The sequence below is a fragment of the Lagenorhynchus albirostris genome, chromosome X, assembly GCF_949774975.1.
Source record: "Lagenorhynchus albirostris chromosome X, mLagAlb1.1, whole genome shotgun sequence".
Taxonomy (NCBI): Eukaryota; Metazoa; Chordata; class Mammalia; order Artiodactyla; family Delphinidae; genus Lagenorhynchus; species Lagenorhynchus albirostris.
Window position 1 is genome coordinate 128608416 of NC_083116.1, and position 19906 is coordinate 128628321.

General features: G+C 40.3%; 1 protein-coding gene and 1 non-coding gene across 5 annotated transcripts in view; one reads left to right on the top strand and one right to left on the bottom strand.

Annotated features, from left to right (window-relative positions):
• Nucleotides 1–19906, top strand: part of NLGN4X (neuroligin 4 X-linked) — a 275127-nt gene that overhangs the window by 140710 nt on the left and 114511 nt on the right. For 2 of the 4 annotated variants that reach the window (XM_060137207.1, XM_060137208.1), the window contains exons 2-3: nt 2099–2158; nt 5642–5794. In XM_060137207.1, coding sequence (XP_059993190.1) covers nt 2099–2158; nt 5642–5794 — 213 coding nt within the window. The remainder of the gene's footprint in view (nt 1–2098; nt 2159–5641; nt 5795–19906) is intronic. The other 2 variants (XM_060137209.1, XM_060137210.1) reach the window with 1 other exon arrangement.
• Nucleotides 18011–18118, bottom strand: LOC132514195 (U6 spliceosomal RNA). Its single transcript, XR_009538682.1, has one exon. It is a non-coding gene; the product is annotated as a U6 spliceosomal RNA (small nuclear RNA).

The window sequence follows — 19906 nt, forward strand, 5'->3', positions numbered from 1 at the left end:
TCAACCACTGCGCCACCAGGGAAGCCCCGGTCAAACTTTTTAAAGGGACACATTTTCTGCGAGGGAATCAGCTTCATCAGACAACATTTTCTCTCCCCAATCCATTGCATGTGTTTTGACTACACCTTTATGTTTCTAGTGTCTTCTCTTTTTTTATGAAAGAGGTGACCTGTTTCTCTACAAACTTAGAAAATCTTCAAAAAATTGAAATGTTTTTCAGAAATGAGAAGGATTTTAGTTGTGTCATCCGTGTAGCCTGTTTCTCTGGGAAGGGCATTTCTTATACGCTTCTTAACATGATTCTGCCATAAATTCAGCCCATGAGATAGCTTTGAAATCAGTTTTATATTGATAAACTCTGACCAAAACAGCCCAAAAGACAATGGAGCTAATTTGAAGAGTTTTTTTTTTTTTTAGTTTGTTTTAAGTTCTTTCAGCACAGTGGAATTCTTGGACGTGAATTGATTTCCATGTTAAGCTGATGACTATAATAGGCAGACACGTTTGTGTCATGGTACTTTCTAAAAGATGGGACTTGAACGTGCTGTAAGGAAAACAGGTGGTTTCCTAGAAGACTTCATTCTACTTTCAAGTAGATGACGTGAAACTGGTAGTAGGCTTGAGTTTCAAAGGGTCTTGGGCATTTCTTTTCCAAGCTCTTGTCAATGACTTTAGATTAGATTGGTAACTTGAAATTGTCTACAGTGGGAAAATTTAAATCTCAAAAATCAACAAACACGAGGGATCAGGTTTCCACCTACCATCACTGCTTGTACTTGTTTATCCACATGAAATTGACCATAATCAACCCGTATTGAGCTATAAAACCAGCAACGTCAGATCTTGGTTTCAAAATATGTTTAAGCCCCTCTGAGGTATGTAGAACTGACGGAGGCTTTCCAGCTACAAGTGTTGTGGGTGATAGTGACTACATTTCCTCTCCCTTAACCCATGTATCCGTGGAGGAAGGCAAAGACCGTTTTAATTGATGGCCACAATTTGAGTTATCCAGAACTGCCATAGGCATACCTGTGGGCTGTGCCTGTCTATAGAAAGAAGGCAGTTGAGCTAATTAAACACCTCAAGTGGTATTGAATGTTTTAGCTTCTTGTATCTGGAAAATAGAAAAACCAAAATGGCACACTGCATACGGAGCGCATAGGAGAGTTTTGTTTTTTACCTTTTTTCCGTTTTTTTTTTGGCGTGGTTAAGGGACCCTCTGTTCATTTTGCCTACATGGAAATTTCAAGGCGGTTTATGTTTCAGGTCATCCAGGTAGGTGACTTCATTTATTTATTTATTTATTTATTTATTTATACAAATAGCAATAACATTCAAGCAATATTTAATAAGTGTTTCAAACACAGAAAAAATTATTTATACTGTTTTATCTTGACTTCAGAAATACTTATTGAAAGTGGTAGTTTGTTTACAGTTGACAAAAGGAATAAATAACGTGAAGTATTCTCTAGCTACTGGGGATAGGTGAGTCTTCATGATTTAAATAAAGTAGTGACATTTCTGATTTTTGTAAGTGTTGTGCTTTTAAGTTCTTATGCATGAAACTAATGTTGCTTTTAAGATATTTTGATTAAAGTTCTTTCATGTTTATTGTTTAAATGTGTTTCTTCTTACATTATGGAATTTCCTAAGCAAACTGTATCAGTGACATTTCAAAAATTTATCTAGATTATAACATGTTAAAACTAGAGGAACATTTGAATACTTCATATGCATTTATTTATAAAATGTGGGAAACCCTTTTTAAAATAATTTTCTTTTTTTTTCAACTCACATTAGTTTTTTTTTTGCAGTAGTATCATTTTAACCCCCAAACTGCATTTTCACAGAGTATCTAACATTTTTTGCAAGTAACATTTTGAATTTGTTCTTCTTGACATATTTATGTTTGTATGCATTTTGCATCTCCCTATTTCATGTTTTTGAAATCCAAATGTAACAGATTTCAACTTTTTGTATGACATTATTTTTTTTTCTTTTACTGGGGTAGTATCTCTCTTTCTTCTAACTTTTTTGCAAACCTGTTGTTTTTGAATTCTCTTTTTTCCCTTTATTTTCCTTCTCAATATGACACCAGGAGCCAACACAAAGAAAAACGCTGATGATATAACCAGTAATGACCGTGGTGAAGATGAAGGTATTTTTTGTTTTTTTTCAAAGCTCGACCTTGGTGCATGATTTTATATCTTTCGTTCTTTTTCTTTTTTCTTTTTTTTCATTTCAACCTGTTTTTCCTCCCTTATCTGAAGTGAGTACACTTTTGTGTGCTTTATTTTCTTCTTGTTTGGAAACCACTGTCATTTTTAATCCCAATGACCGTGTAGATGACTGCAAATCACCTGGGAGAACATGTATAAATGTTTCTCAGTATGAAGTGAGTAACAAAATGCAATTTACAAGGAAACTCTTTTTCTTTTTCTTTTTTTTTTTGGCTTGGTCACAAGAAGAGAAAGTGAAATTTTAAAACATGCATGTATGCTTTCTTTTCTTCCTTCCGAATGTTATTTTATAATTTTGTATTTTGGAGCTTTGGTCTTCTTAATTTCTTCTGTGGACGGTGAGACACCTCAGTAGAACTTTTCAGGGGGTTGGCATTTCTGTTTTTGTTTGGTTTTAGGGTTTTTTTTTTTTTCAAACATACTGATTCCAAAATGGGGCCTTCAAAGAATCTTCTCTGGCTCACAGTAAAATACATGAAAAAGTGTCTTAAAGAGAAGCTGTTTCTTTCAGAACTGCCTTTTATCAGCTTTAAAGAAAAAAAAAGGGGGGATGGAACTGAAATTTTTCAAAAAGTTAGCTCTATGCATCTTTGTCTTCACACCACAGCTGCTTTAAGAACATTTTTCCCTGAAAATGTTGTGGAGAGTTTCTTCTTGAAGGAGCTCAAATTGTTTGACAGATTATACTCTACAAGTAAAGTGATTTTTTTTTTTGAAGATGGAAGCTAACATGACATCTGAACCATCATTAGCACGTTGTATCTGCTTCCTTCAGCAGAATAAATGGTTTAGAAGAAAAGAAACAAAACATGTTTCAAGTCAGCCTTTGCTGGCTCTAAGGCTGTGTAGGCTGGGTGAAAACACGTTTTTCCCATCTGAGTAGCAAAATGCATGGATCTCCGTTTCTTTACCTTAAAACGTTGAAGGCCCTTGGTGGGCCTATGGTCCTCCAGCTGAAAGGCAGTTTAAAGTGCAGTGGGGAGCTCTCCTTGCTGGGAAGCAAAACTGCCTTCAAAGTCCCTTTGCGTCACTTGCTTGGTTTTCCTGCCCTCTTGGAGTTTTTTCATGAATCAGTGGCTCTACGAGAAAAGAGGTTTTGCCTACGTTGCTTTCTCGTGCCCGCGGTTCTCTCAACACTACTGTTAGTTAATTTTTTTTTTTAACCTGCGTTCATAGGGTTCTCCCTGCTTCTAATAACCCTCTAAGAAAGTTCTTCTGATGGCCTTGGAGTATCATACCTGCACCTGAATCCGCAGCTAGCTTCTCCTTTATGAGGCCTCAGGACACCTGTAGTTTTATCCGTATCCCTGTATAGCCAACTACGGGTGTTAGTTTGCATCTTGCTTTTTTTCTGGCTTTTCAGTGTATTATTCCCTTTTGACCGTTAGGATCTGTTTTCCCAGTGCTCACCAGTCAACCTTTATTACTGTTAACAGTAATTTTCCTTCTAGTTTTTTCCATCTAGTTTTCCTTTAATACCAAGAAACTATGATCATTTTCTTCACTTTGCACGAATCTGGCATCTGGTTATTTCTTTCTCAACCTCATGAGAACCTTGTTCTTTGTGTCTTGGAGGTAAGAGCCGTTAACCTAACGTTTTCTGTGAGGGAACCCCGTAAAGCAGCCCTCAAAACCTCAACTTCTTCCTTTCTCACAGTGGAGTAGCGTGCCGCCTACTGCAGAATGGTAACATAAATAAGGGCTAACACAGCAAATCAGAGTCCAGAGAGAGGGGTGGATAGTGTAAAACGCCAGACCCCTGGAGGGACGGTGATTTATTTAAAAATTCCACGGAGCATATGATGAGTGAAGGATTAAAAAATGATTTTTACTTCCTATTTAAGTTTTTTTTTTTTGCGGTACGCGGGCCTCTCACTGTTGTGGCCTCTCCCGCTGCGGAGCACAGGCTTCGGACGCGCATGCTCAGCGGCCATGGCTCACGGGCCCAACCGCTCCGCGGCATGTGGGATCTTCCCGGACCGGGGCACGAACCCGTGTCCCCTGCATCGGCAGGCGGACTCTAACCACTGCGCCACCAGGGAAGCCCCCTATTTAAGTTTTACAGGAGAAAATAGTGTTCTGCGACAGATTAAATATCTGCAGACACAGGGGCAGCTTGACACTTTTTTCTGCACTTGACTGTGACCACTGGGTTTCTTTTGCCTTCGGGATGCCCTGTGGTGGCGCCCAGGAGCCTGTTCTGAGATCATGATCGTAATTCATTTTATATGCAGTCACCATCCAAAGGGTGGTTTCTTTCCTTAAAATTCCTTTCTGATAGTTCAAAAGTGTCTCCATGAATTAGGGAAAAAAAGTTTTTATTTAAGAAAAAATGAAAATAAATGTACATGGATACATTTGGTTTTCTTCTGACATACAGATATTTAAATGACACACACATATATATGTATATGCAATACATAAATATCCAGAAATCCTTAGAATCAACGTCAGGATTCTTCAGCATTCAAGGTAAAAAAGCCCAAGGAATGATTTCCACCAAACTAGTTATTTCATCACAACTTTTCAGAAAGTAGGTTCTACAAGTAGACATATGGTCTCCAAACTTCTGTTGTCACAGAACATTGCAAAATAGGCTTTTCACATCATTGTTAAATAAAATAATAATGACTCTGGGTGCTCTGGTTGCAAAGCACGATGGGAGTTTATATTCCCTGTAAAAATATGTAGCGTTGCCACACTTTCATCTTGAGGTTGGAATCTTGTGCCATTTTTATCCCAGCTCTCCTCTCTCTTTCTTTTTTTTTTGTCACTTAAGTTGGGATATTACTGCAATCAGTAAATTAGAGAAAAAACACTTGCTTGGACATTTTGTTTTGTTTTTACACATTTCTGTCCTGTTGATCATTTTTAACCATTTATTTGTTTTTTGTCATCATGGGCCCTGTATTGAGAGCTTACAGTTTCATGACTAGTTTTATGTTCTCGTTGTTAAGTTGAAAATGAATCTATAAGCTCCTCTTTGACTGAAGATAGAAGTTACAGTAAAAATAAATGATCATTTTGACGTTTAATTCACACTTACTTAGATGATAAAAATATATTTGGTAATAGATGCCCTTGTAGGGTTTGAGCACTCTTTAGGGAAGATGTATTTCATCTCCATCCTTGAGTATTTAGTGTTGTACACACATACAGAAACCTACACCTGCATACACGTTCCTTCCAATGCCTGCATCATTTCTATGAGTAGAAAATATAACAACATGGACCATTTTCCTTAGGCCATCTTACCAAGAACATACCTAATTTAAAAAGGGGCCATGCGATGGATTCCAATCTAAACTAGGAAAAGTCCCCCACGTCCTTTGCCCTTGACTTAGCATTGGTTAATCAGCATGATGTTTTATTGTGTTTCCTTACTTGGCTTTTTTTTCCAGACATCCATGATCAGAACAGTAAGAAGCCAGTAATGGTGTACATCCATGGCGGGTCTTACATGGAGGGCACAGGCAACATGATTGACGGCAGTATTCTCGCGAGCTACGGCAATGTCATCGTGATCACAGTTAACTACCGCTTGGGGATTCTAGGTGAGTGATTCCGTCTTGCTGGTCACCGCACAGGAGGCCATGAGGAAGCTCTGCTTTCGGTTTGGGGCTCGTTGATTCTTTTGATTTGGGGCTCGTTGATAGAGTAACTGTGTTACTCTAATTCCTAGAAATCTCTACTACACAGAGCTCACTTCATGCTGCAAGATATATTTGTCCCTTAACGTTCACGCAGTGCCATCTGTTTTTTTTGTTGTTGTTGTTGTTGCTTTTCAAAGTTTGCACTTTTTAATCCAGGAATTTCATTTCCTAGGATCCGCCTCACACAAATGCAGCCTCCAAGGTGATCAGATGAACATGATACTTTATTGAAAGCACTTTTCTTGCTGTGGGCTTAGCCGACATAACCCTGTGGAATGAACACAGTTTGGAGACGTGTCTGATAACGCATTTGGTAATAGGTGATAACTTGGTAATGGTCGATAACGGCCATAGACATTAGCTTTCTTTTGTGGTTTTGTAGGTGTGTTAATCAGTTAATCGTTTGTCGGAAAATCTTTTACTTAATTGCTTAATGCATTGTCTGTGTCTGTTGTATCTTGAAGAGTTGCATGGCTGTTGTATTTACGGGAGATGGAATACTCCTATTTGAATTTTGTAATTTGATGGTTTTTCATTTTATGTAAATTTTATGATTTATGATGAAAGGACATTGGCCAAGTGCATAGGAATTCAAGAGCAGCTCTCCGTTGTTTCGGTGTTAACTTCGTTTTTCCCCAACTGGGGGTTGGAAAAATAAATAACATATTTTGAAGTTAATATTTCGAAGCTTACCTTCTTCTGTGGTTTAGCCTGCTCTCAGTCAGTTCATGAATAATATTCCTAGCCTGTGTAACAACGTTGGTTTTCAAGGCAAAAATGCATTGAGAGGATGCAGAAAATTGTTTACAGCAGGGTGGCTATGAGAATGAGATCTGTATGTCACAGGATGGTTATGGTAAAAGCTATGAAAAATAAAATGGACCAACGGACCTGTTTCAAATAAGAAACAGGGCTGAAATGTTTTCTCCAAACAGGCAAGTATCACTAAGAATATTTTATTTTCAACTTGAGGTTTTACTTTTGTTTTGAGCATTGTATTTCATTCACTACTGAACACATTCACCTATAGAAGACCCCGGAGTAAGGGGATGAGTTGTAGGTGACCTTCTAATTTAGAAATGCACATCACCCACAGATGTTTGCAAAGTTGGGCATTTGGGAGCATCGATAAAGTACTGGAAACGTCAGGTTTTTAGGATGAAACACAACAAAAAGCCTCAGAGTCTAGAGCCTTCTTGATTTCCTTTTCTTTTTTCGTCGGTGCCAGGAGCCAGGTCTTTGTGGGATGATTTCCGTTCGTGTTGCACAGCAAGGGTGGCATGCCTCTCTGAATGTTTTTCAGAAGCCTCTGGCTAGTTGACTTGGCTACTGGTGTTTGAAACCGGAAATGTTGTTTCTTGATGTTTTACGAAAGGTCCATTCTAAGGAAGAGGTGGGCAAAGGAAGCCACGGACCAGGGCTTGCTGCTAGCAGCCCTTTCAAACAGGGCAGTGTGGGCGTCCCTCGGTAGCATCACCAGCTCTGGGCGTTGCTTTCTGAACAAAGCAATGGGCTTTGGGCGAGTCCTTGCTTCAGCGGAATAACAAAGCGTCCTCCTGCCTGCACAACACGGTGGTGATGTGACTTAAAAGGTTAGATTTCAAAAGAAATCGATTTTCTCCCCCGTTTAACGCCAAACTGGTATTAAGCAGCTTAACACAGTGATCTCTTATCTATTTGGCCCATTTGTGAATCTAGAAAAGTACTGTGGGAATTATACACACCTTTATTCTTTTATTTTAAGAAAAGAAGAAAAAAATAGCTTGCTTTTAGAACTTTTCTCATTGAACAATTTTAATTTTACCTTTTGCTGCTGAGCGTGAAAAAGAAAAAAATCTTGGTAAGATAACAGAGGGCTGTGAGAGTTGTGGCCTGGAAATAAAAGAAGCAGTTTAGCATCTCCAAGCCAGTCTGTTTACATTCCACGAATGAGTTAGTGTGAAGCTCGGCGCCACAGACCCCCTTTTATCTGATGGAGCGCAGTGTGCCTGGTTTGCTGATTCTACAGGGCCATAGAGATGTTTTAAATGGGACCTGGTTTATTGTTATCAGGGATCTTGCACGGGCTACCATCCTCTGCAAAACTGTGCGGTGGCCATTTACTTTTTGCTTGCAGGACATCCCTAGTACCACTCACTAGCACTCTGATAGGAATAGATGTTTTTACCCAAATGTCGAAAGAGTGTCGGAGGTTTTTTTTTCAAAAGTAAGAAATGCATACATGCTGTTTCTCTGCCCAAGGAATGGAAAAGCATTGTTTGAGATGCTTACCGTTCTTTTCCAGAGTAACAAATGCTGTTTTCCTACCCAAAAGAAAGGTTTAGGAAGATGGACGATGGTCAGAGGGAAGCAGGAGGCCGGCGTGGAAAGAATGTAGATTTTTATAATGAGATAAGAATGAACTACTTGCTGTCTGTGGTGTGACATTGAGAAGGTCAGCTGAGTTTTTCGGAGTCTCTCTAAAAGGTGGTCCCATTCTCTCTCTGGCAAGGTTATTGTACATACCATCTAAACATCCTATGGGTTTATGTACGTGAAGTTTCATAGCCCAGCACTAGGAACCAGTAAACCCAGACAGGTGATCATTTCCAGTGTTATTAATAGCCTTGGACATCTTATTAACATGACTGTTGATGGAAAAAATTGCGACTGGCCAAAACGGTAATGTCTGTCAAATACTGACTTCTAAACGGAACCACCTTAATTAAACAAAAGCGATGATAAGACGCTCGTAATAAGACACAGATGACAGGATCTTCGCACGTGCTTTTTGAACAATGAATATTTTCTTTAATCAGAACTGCGTCACACAACCTTGCTAGCCATTGAGCATGTAATTTATTATCTAATCCAGGACACTTTGAAAATGGTTAATAATGCTCTTAATAAACTGGGATTATTCCAGGCACATTGGGATGTACCGTCACAGCTATAAAGTAATTATTCATACCCACACAAGATCTAATGAACAAACTGGTGGTCCGTTTATTTTCAAAGGAGATCTCTCTTTAAAGCATATTTCCTATGCGTCCTTCTGTATACCTTTGTCATTAGGAAAGCATACATAGCTAAAAGTTGAGTTCTGTCACATCTGCCTCTATTTTTTTTCATGATGATTGTTCAAAGACCATTGCTATATAAGAGGAATCTCCTCGCTGAGGCTTAGTGATGGAAATGCCTGGGATTTATTTATGGGTGGCTCTTACTTTTGCTTTTCTTCATTAATCGTCTCTAATTTGCATCTTCAGTTGGTTAATTAGACCTCCATTCAAATGCTGATTTTAGTTTCGCTGAAAGGGTATTACTTTTTTGGTTATCCTATGATTTGATGCCTCATGCAGGCTTTAAACTATTCTGCTTTGAAACAATCTTATCTATATGCCTGGGCACGAAACTCATGGAGAGCCCGCGGTGTGGCCATCACTGGACATTGTAGCTGCCCCTTCATTTAATCCTCATACACTCCCTTGGAAGGGTTCCCTTATCTTACTTTTGGGGAAACAAAGGCTCAGAGGTGATGGGATGGACTCACAGTGGTACAGGTTATAGGGATTAGAGCGGGGATTGGAGCCCTGGTCTAACAGTATTAATTAGGTGAACTGCGGTAGGAAACAGTGCAAATCTATATCAGATCCAGCTTCTCTAATCGCACAAAACGTCAGATGTGCCTATGGTTGATCTAGATACAAAATTGCGATTCGATGCTTATGCTGTATTTTTATGTTCCTCAAAGTGGGTCCTTCATCGCTGATGCATTTTCATCAAATCATCATTGATGGTCTACTGTGGTGCATGGTGATGTGGTATTGGCCCCAACGATGGCATCTGTGAAATCAAAGCTCTCAGACACAGTAGATCTAAGGCTGTATCAGCGAGTCAGGTGTCTAACCTCTTACGCCCATTCTGTTGCCTTGTTGCTGTCTGTGGCCAATCAAAGGAATTAAGACAATTGACCCAGAGAATGACTTTGAAACCGCACAACCCACTTTGGGACTTGAACCTATGGACCGGGACTCAAACTCAGCCGGAACCCACATTGCGACTTGAACGCACTGTCTTTTGACTGAGATCACACACCTGGTCTCAGAACTGAATGGAGCTCAGGTTCTTTATGTCTCAGTGCAGAAAGAATTCAGTGAGAGACAAAGTGATAGGTAAGAAGTGGATTTATTTAGAGAGATACACATTCCATAGACAGAATGCGGTCTGTCTCAAAAGGCGAGAGCAGCCTTGGGAGAAACACACTGCACAGAGTGTGGGCCATCTCAGAAGGCAAGAGGCCATGAAATATGGGGTGGTTAGTTTTTATGGGCTGGGTAGTTTCATAGGCTAATGGGTGGGAGTATTATTCCAAGTTTTTTGGGGAAGGGGTGGAGATTTCCAGGAATTGGGCCACCACCCACTTTTTGGCCCTTTACGTTGGCCTTGGAACTGTCCTGGCGCCTATAGGTATGTCATTTAGATGCTATTGTATTACAGTGGTCATTCAATGAGGGTCAAGGTCCACTGGAAGTCAAATCTTGCACCATCTTGGACCTAATTGATTCTAGTCAGTTTATGGCAAATCCTCAAGGGCTATGTCATTCTTTTAGAGGTTCTGCCCTGTCCCCTTCCCTGCTGTTTCAACTTCAGTGGATTTCCCACCTGACAGGTATCTTACAGTCTTTTGAAATGTTGTCCATAGGTTTATATAACTGACTTTTTCAAGGATTAAAAAAGCATCAGAAAGACCTACTCATTTTTCAAGAAGTGTAGCTACCCTCAAAGTTTTTATCTCAGGGAAGGTTGTGTAATGGTGTTTCTGAAGTTGCCTTTCTCTTTAAGGTTATTAATTGCGTAAGACTACTTTCATTCATGGGTGTCATAACTTTAAGTGTAAGATGGAAATGGTTTTGAAATAAATGCACAGCAGGAAGAGCATTTGAATGAAAGGCACATGACTTGAGCTCTATGCATGCGGTAATGGCTTGGCCACGTGGCATTCTGGTCCCCTTTGTGGGGTCTTAGTCTCCATTGAAATGGAAGGTGGGTGGGCTGGCATTGGGAGGAAGCCCTTTGACGTCAGCCAGAGCAGTTTCACCCTTACCTGTTTGATACATTGCTGTTCCACGTCAGATTCCGTTCATAAAGGGGGTCCGGAATCACTGGAGGAGGGGCTTGATACCTGCCTTCAAAGACCTGCGATCTGAATTCCAGGTGTGCGCAAGCAGTTTACATCAGGGGTATTTAGTGGTTCTAACATGCCTTAGGTACCGCTGCTGAAAAATGTCAATTTCCGATTTATATTTCTCTTTCACTTGGGAGTTAAAGATGTTTACTATTTGGTACTTTAACCATTTTTTTCCCCCTAAAAATCCTTTTTTCTTTTTCGTTTCTTTGTTTTTATCTTTTACTACAGATTTTCTTTTTTTTAAATTAATTTTTATTGGAGTCTAGTTGATTTACAATGTAGTGTTAGTTTCTGCTGTACAGCAAAGTGAATCAGTTATACGTACACATACATCCACTCTTTCTTAGATTTTTTCCCATATAGGTCATTACAGAGTATTGAGTAGAGTTCCCTGTGCTATTCAGTAGGTCCTTATTTGTTATCTATTTTATATATAGTGGTGTGTATATGTCAATCCCAATGTCCCAATTTATCCCTCCGCCCCAATGCCCCAGTAACCATAAGTTTGTTTTCTACATTTGTTACTCTTATTTCTGTTTTGTCAGTAAGTTCATTCGTACCATGTGTTTAGATTCCACATATAAGTGACGTCATATGATATTGTCTTCCTGTGTCTGACTCACTTCACTCAGTATGACAATCTCTAGGTCCATCCATGTCGCTGCAAATGGCATTATTTCATTCTTTTTTATGGCTGAGTACTATCCCATTGTGTGTGTGTGTTTGTGTATACACAACACAACTTCTTATCCATTCATCTGTCGATGGACATTTAGGTTGTTTCCATGTCTTGGCCATTGTCAATAGTGCTGCTGTGAACATTGGGGTGCATGTATCTTTTTGAATTATGGTTTTCTCCAGATATATGCTGACGAGTAGGATTGCTGGATCGTATGGTAGCTCTATTTTTAGTTTTCTGAGGAACCTCCATACAGTTCTCCATAGTGGCTGAACCAATTCACATTCCCACCAACAGTGCAGGAGAGTTCCCTTTTCTCCACACCCTCTCCAGCATTTGTTGTTTGTAGACTTTTTGGTGATGGCCGTTCTGACCGGTGTGAGGTGCTACCATTGTAGTTTTGATTTGCATTTCTCTGATAATTAGTGATGTTGAGCATCTTTTCATGTGCTTTTTGGCCATCTGGATGTCTTCTTTGGAGAAATGTCTATTTAGGTCTTCTGCCCATTTTTTGATTGGGTTGGATTTTCTTTTAAATCACTCATGGAACACATCTTCCTTATCAAGTCAAAAGTTCATCTATTAAAAAAAAAAAAGTTCATCTGTAAAGAAAAAAATATTGTCTTTCCTTTCAAGGATCTCCATGCTACCCCCTAAGTCCATCCTCTTCCCTCGCTGCTCAGATTTCCCCGATCAGATGCGTGACCGGGAAAAGCTTCCTTTATCCATCCTCAGAGAGAAACTGCGCATTATTTAGGGATGGAAGAATGCTGTAAGAAGCTAAATGGGTAGACAGGAAGGATGAAGTATTGCACTGAGGGAAAAGATAAAGTGGAAAAGTACAGGAAGTTTGGGAGAAGTGTGAGAAAATGGGGGGCAGAGGCCAGGTACTTGATGTGGGGCCAGTCACAACCCCAGAACGGAAAGAGGGTGGAAGGAAAGATTGAAAGCCCTTAGAATAAGACCCTCTGTGGTGGGCGGGGGAGGTGATCGGCCAGCCTGGCAACAGGCTCCCGGACTCATTTCTGCAAAGCTCCCTGATGTGTCTCAAGACGGACTGAGGGTTAGAGGGAGGTATACCCCCTAGATAACACAGTCATAGGATGGACACAGTTCATGGGGGAAGGGACGGCTGTCGTAGCTTCCCTGATCCTAAAGTTATGCCAAAAAGAAAATAACCAAGATGCTTCCCCCTTGCCCTGCCCCTCCCCCCAGTGTCTTTCATCATCTTCATCAATAGCTCTCTGTACATTTTAATACTCATTCGGAAATGCTGTAATCTGGACTCTTGTTGTTGCTCGTGTGTTGCTAAGAACCAGAACTCTGGACAAAAACATCATAGCCCGGTTTTGTATCAATGATCCTTTACTTGGGTTTTCCTCTTCTGCCTCCTGGTGGCCAAAAATGCCCATTGCATCCATTTGATTTGTTCTGCGATGAAGGAACTGGCTGGTTGTGGATGACCTCTCTTGCCTCTGGAATTTTGCAGGCATGCGGCGGGGGGTAGATACGGAAGCCCCTGCGGTGGAATAAAGACCCTGACATGAGACAGATGCCTTTTATGCAGAGGTTGATACGAGCCACAGAACAGAGAGGGTCCCTCGCTGTGAGGTGACAGAGGGCCACAGAGGAAAGTAAAAGTCTGCAGCAAATAAAGACAATGCGAAAGGATGCGGGCTGGTGATGAAGAGGCAGAAGAGACATTTTTTTCAATCTCAAACGCACAAAATTACCGACTAGCGTGTGCCTTCTGACGGAGAATTTCCTTGATCTCTTTGTGAACGATTCAGAATTTCTTAAAAGAAGTTGGCCTGTTACTTGTACACGCAAAGCCATTTTTGGAAATCACAATGCCCCGATACACTCGATGCTCAGATACTCTTATTATATTTAATAAGTACATATTTTCCGCTTAATTGATTCCAGGGTGTCATGTCAGTAATAATCACACGGGGTATACATTTTTTTAAAATGCTCTTTTCCTGGACAGGTTTACATCCAAAACAGAATCTCTTAAGATGATCCGTTCTACGTGAAAGAAACCACTTTCTCTGCTCTGTGTGCTTTCCTCATTTTGCTTCTCACCTAGCAAAAGAAGGCTTGATCATTTTTTGTTGATCAGGATAAAGTGGTGTCTGTCTTAACGGGGAAGAACACACATGAGCATCACTCTGAATGAAAGGAAAGGTGTGATGGGCATTCGAGTATTGGGCAGCGGAGAAACTGGAAAGTTCCAAGGAGGAGTATTCAATTTAAGTGCCAAGATACATTAGCTTGATTGGGGTGAGCTAGATATTAAGTCTCTGGCAATCATTCCATCAGATAAATGGTTTTAAAACAATGCCTGAAAGAGAAATACCTGCATTCTTCCTATGTACCTTTTCTTCCTTCCCTAGATGTATTCAAGGAATTAATCCTTCCAAGTCAGATCATTGAAAAATCTCTAAAAGGCAATCAGAGTGGGAGTTTTAAAGACCACAGAGGCTGAAACACTCCAGGACTGTACAAATCGTGGCCTGCAGATCATTTTTTCTTTTTTTCCCCTGAAAGTATGGATTGCACATTTTACAGGAAGCGTGGAATGAATATGCACATGTCCACACTCACCACGGCAGTGATACCGCAAAAGGGCATATTCTGTTCTAATGTAACTCTCCTAGTATTGTCCAATCATACGTCAATCAGTCATGGGCTTTAGGAAAATAAATCCTTGGGGACATAAGGCTCAAAGTGAATGTCTGAGGGATCAAAATGTAACGCAGACACGGCAGATACACCGTGCATTTAACAATGTAAAATGTATTTTTCAAATAAGATTACTTAGTAACATATGGATTGGGTAAGTCCCATCTAATGGGTAGGGCAGCTTTTCCTTTGATTAAAAAAATAATAATAATAGCTCTTTGGAAAGAAGTGTACAATTCTCAGTATAAAAAAATCAGAACTATTTTAGAATGGTAAATGCAACATTCCTCTGACATGACAGCCATTAGACATGGTTGAGCTGGGGTCTTCATGCAAATAAATCAATTGCGAGACTCTTGATCCCTTTAATTATTTGAGACTGCAGGCACTGGTTTTTGTTGTATTCAGTACAGAGGCTTTTATTCTAGGTTCCTTTATTATGGGGGAAAAGGCTGTGTCCTGTGCAGTGGGTCTAGTCATCAACAGGTGGCTTGAATACATGCATTATTATAAAGATACACATTTCACTCTAGACAGAGGTATGAGATCATCTCCCAGAGAAACACTACGAATTCTACCAAAGACACCCAAGATTTGTACCGGAGTTGGGAAAACAATTTTGGAATAAAGAATTGTTTCCAGTTTGGATTGAGAAATGTTTTCTGTCTCTCAGAGTGGCTGCTACATCTTTACTAATATATCCCAGTAATGGTTTAGAGGCTCAGTTGGCATATGACAGATAGATAGATAGATAGATATTGATATAGAGAGATAGGTGTATATATATATATAATATTTAGATATATAGAGAGAGGTAGGTATATATTATATAAAGATACCCATAGAGATAGGTGTATATATATTATAGAGGTAAATAGAGATAAGTATATATATGATATATAGAGAGAGATATATGTAGAGAGATAGGTATATATATGATATATATAGAGAGAGATATGTGGATATACATATATATATATCCTCTTGTCCCTTCTTTATAACATAAACTTATAATACCATGTAGAAATATCACCCATCTTTTCCTGTAATACTTCTTTGTTAAACCAGGCATAAGAGTTCACATCTTTCCAAAAAAGAATCTTGTGCAAATGGCCTTATCCATTTCTACATTCCTTTTTTCCCCATGCTATCCACTTTCTTAGTTATATTTATTTTAGTCGTATTTATCTGTTTCTCCCCCCTTTATCTCTAATTAGTTAACTTCCTCGACTTCAATCATAGTGTTCACCAACACGGTTCTCCTGAGGACCACTCATACGTTGTTAGCCTTTTCTAGGACAGTCCGAATTCTTTCAGTGGCCTTTGCTGCATCCTCGTTTTTCTTCATCTTCTTGTAAATGGCCCACTGGTTCGTCTCCACTCCCACCTTTCACTGTCTGTGTCCTTTATTTAAAATGGTTTATATACCATGTTGTGCATTGAACGTGTACAGTTCCATGGCCTTTAGTATATTCACAAAGTTGTACCGCCATCAACACCCCCTTATTTTTGAATGTTTTCATCACTCCAAGGAGAAACCCAATATTTATTCTTCTCAGTCTCCAAGGACTTAGGCAACCATTAATCTCCTCTCTCCCTGTGGATCTGCCTTTCCTGGACATTTCATACAAAGGGAGACATATGCTGTGTGCTCTTTTGTGTCTGACGTCTTTCACTGAACATGATGTTTTCGACATCCATCCACGTGGTAGCATATATCAGTACGTGGTTATTATTTATGGCCAAATATTTATTCCATTGCATGGATATAACATGTTTTCTTTATCCATTTGTCTTCTGATTTGTATTTGGTTTGTATCCACTTTTTGGAGATTATGAATACAATGCCATGAACACCCACGTCCAAGTTTTTTGTGGGGATATATGTATTCGCTTCTCTTGGGTACAAACCTAGGAGTAACATTGCTGGGTCGTATGATAAAGCTGTTTAATCAGCTAAGTAACTTCCAAATTCTTTTCTAGAAAAGTGGCTGCACTATTTTACATTCCCACCAGCATGAGGGTTCTAATTTCTCCACGCCCTTACCAACACCGGTTCTTGTCTGTCTTTTTGACTACAGCCCTCCTAGTGGGTGTAAAGTGGTACCATTTGATGTGCATTTCCCTGATGGCTAATGACATTGAGTACCTTCTCGTGTGAGTATTGGCCATTCGTATATCTTCCCTGGAGAAATGTGTACTCGTATTCTTTGCCCGTGTTTGAGTGGGGTATTTACCTTTTCAGTATTGAGTTAAGAGGGTTTTTATGTTTGTTTGCTTGTTTTTTTAAAATGGCGTGTTCTGGATACATGTTCCTTAGCAGATACAGGACTTGCAAATATTTCCTCTCATTTTGTTTTCTTCCCACTTTTGGGATGGCGCCTTTTGAAACACACGTTTTTCATTTCGATGAAGTTCAATGTATCTCTTTTCTCTTTCTGCCTTTGCTCTTTGCGTTGCTTCTACAAAGTCTTCACCTGACTTAAGCGCTCACCACTTTATTCCTATATTTTTGTCTAAGAGTTATACAGTTTTAGATCTTGTTTTAGACCAGATCCCTTTTGAGTTAATTTTTTTTTTTTTTTTTTTTTTTCGCTACGCGGGCCTCTCACTGTTGTGGCCTCTCCCGCTGTGGAGCACAGGCTCCGGATGCGCAGGCTCAGCGGCCATGGCTCACGGGCCCAGCCGCTCCGCGGCATGAGGGATCTTCCCGGACCGGGGCACGAACCCGTGTCCCCTGCATTGGCAGGTGGACTCTCAACCACTGCGCCACCAGGGAAGCCCCTGAGTTAATTTTTTAAAGCGTTGTCATGTGGTTTTTGTTCTTTTTTCTGTTGCTCTATTACATTAATCAATTTCTGACTATTAAACTGCCCTTTCGTCCTGCAGTAAATCCCCACTTGGTCACGGTGCATAATCCACTTGACATGCTGCTGGACTTGGTTTGCTAGTACTTTTGAGGGTTTTGTTTGTCTGTTTGTTTAACTTCTGGTTCTGGGGAAAGAAATAACCTCGAATTCTAAGCCTATTGTCGATTTCATGGTTTCTGGACCTCTGCACTACTGACACTGAGAATGGGTTTCTCTTCTTGGTGGAGGGTTTCTGTTGTACACTGTGGGATGTGAACAGCATCCCTGACCTCTGCCCTCTAGAATGCCAGTAACACCTCACAGCCCACAGTCATGACAACCAAAAGTGGCTCCAAGTGTTGCCAAGAGTCCCCTGGTGCGGAGTGGGTGGGAAGCATGAACCCAGTTGAGAACCACTTACCTGATTTGTACTTCCCTTCTCTGAGAGTGAAGGCGCACAACGGCATTCTCGTTTTGTACCGAAAAATCCACACTCCGTTCTGTATGGGTTTGTTTCTTCATGTGCATGGTGTTTACTTCCTGTAACCGATTTCTTAGCTCCTTGCCGGCTGAGGTCATAGCTCACATTTTCTTTGTCTCTACTTAGAGTTTACCAGATAATAAACATCTTCTGGATGATTTCTCCTGGCAGTGTTCTGGCCTTCACATTGCGAAATGAAATCTCAGTCACAAAGGAGAGAGTATATTAACGTCAACATTTTTTTTTTTTTTTTTTAAATATGGAACGCTTCACGACTTTGCGTGTCATCCTTGCGCAGGGGCCATGCTAATCTTCTCTGTATCGTTCCAATTTTTAGTATATGTGCTGCCGAAGCGAGCACTACATTTTTTTTTTTAATTGCAGAATGAGTGAACTCCTAGCTGTCAACATCCTAATTTTATGGAAATCGTGCTTATTTCCACTTCTGCAGCTGTTGCTTTTTCGCAAATACTAAAGGTTTCATTTTCCTCGAAACGTGTACTGATGCTAGTGTCATCTGCGGAGGATTTATTTTCATTCCATGTAGGTTAGCTTGAATGGAGACAGTTTTGCTGGTGGTGTGCATTTGACCTTGAATGAAAACTGAAAGTTTTAAACAGTATTTTAAATCTGCATATCTTTTTTTTTTTTTTTTTTTTTTTTTTGCGGTACGCGGACCTCTCACGGTTGTGGCCTCTCCCGTTGTGGAGCACAGGCTCCGGACGCGCAGGCTCAGCGGCCATGGCTCACGGGCCCAGCCGCTCCGCGGCATGTGGGATCTTCCCGGACCCACGAACCCGTGTCCCCTGCATCGGCAGGTGGACTCTCAACCACTGCGCCACCAGGGAAGCCCTAAATCTGCATATCTTTATATTTTTATCAGATTTTGACAGTTACAAAAACAAACCAAAACAGTAGAGGTGTCTAACAGAGATTTTTTTTTCTTCAACTCTTTGCATGGGTATTTCAGATAATTATGATCATTCTGAACCTTTAGAACTTCCCTACTAGTTTTAAAAGAAGCAAAAGCATTTTTCCTCATTGGCTACAGAACATATGCCTTTGTCCCAGCCATGCATAGGGCCGTATCTCACATTTTCTTCTTAAATTACGAAGCTGTAAATATAGAGCAAAAACTGCTGCTGTGCTGTCTTCTCTCCACATTTTCCCTCTCTTACGAAATCCAATTGCAAATGCTCCTTGATGCCCTACCTGGGAGTTGCAAAGTGGGCACAAGCCATCTCTAAGTGGAGGTTCCTAAAAGTTAACAAAGAAGATTCATGTGGGTTTTTTTTTTTTTTTGGATTCATGTGGGTTTTTAAGAAGGGATTTTAAATACATCTCAAGTTTTAAAGTGACTCCTGGACTTTTCAAAAAATGAGCGACCTTCTTCTAATGCCTCGCCGTTACCTTTCAAATTCAGTGGCTTCACACACTACCCTTTAGAGCAGCTTTGGTTTGCTGGAGTCCAGGGTTTGGGAGGTGGTGTTATTTACTTTTTGTTTTCACGCTTGCTCCCTGTTAATTCAAAGAGATCACTGAACGCTCTTTTCTGGTTTTAGACACTGGTGAGTGATGATTGTTTCTTGCACAGAGACTTAACCAGGTGTTGTGGAAGAATTTGGTACCCTCGCTCTCTGATTCACGGATGCTGGCGTGACCCTCAGTGGTGGTGGGACCTGCACTCTGCTGAGGTCCAACTTAGAGGATGGATAACAGGACAAGATGGGGAACAAAGATGCCTAAACCCCATGAGACCTTAGCCCACTGCTCGCAGAGGGGTGATGTTTTTTCTGAAAGGTGACCTCATCTTATTGCTTTACCAGCAGACTCTTTGGCCAGTGGAAATAAAACTGTCCATTATAAGGAAATTAACTTTAGATTTTAAAAGAAAATTTCCTAGGATACTTCCAGAGAATCCTACTTGTGAAGCAAAGATATGTATTCCTGAATTGGGGATGGTGGTTGTTGGGAGAGGTTCATTGGAATGGAAATAAACTTCCTTTCCTTTTGGCCAACAATTATATTCTTCTTTTCTCCACATTGGCCAGATGATTGGTTTCAATATAAGGGGGTAGTGTGGGCAAGTTTGCTAGTAGTGTCTGATACGACTGGCCCAATTCATTAATCTTCCTTCCTTAATTAGTTT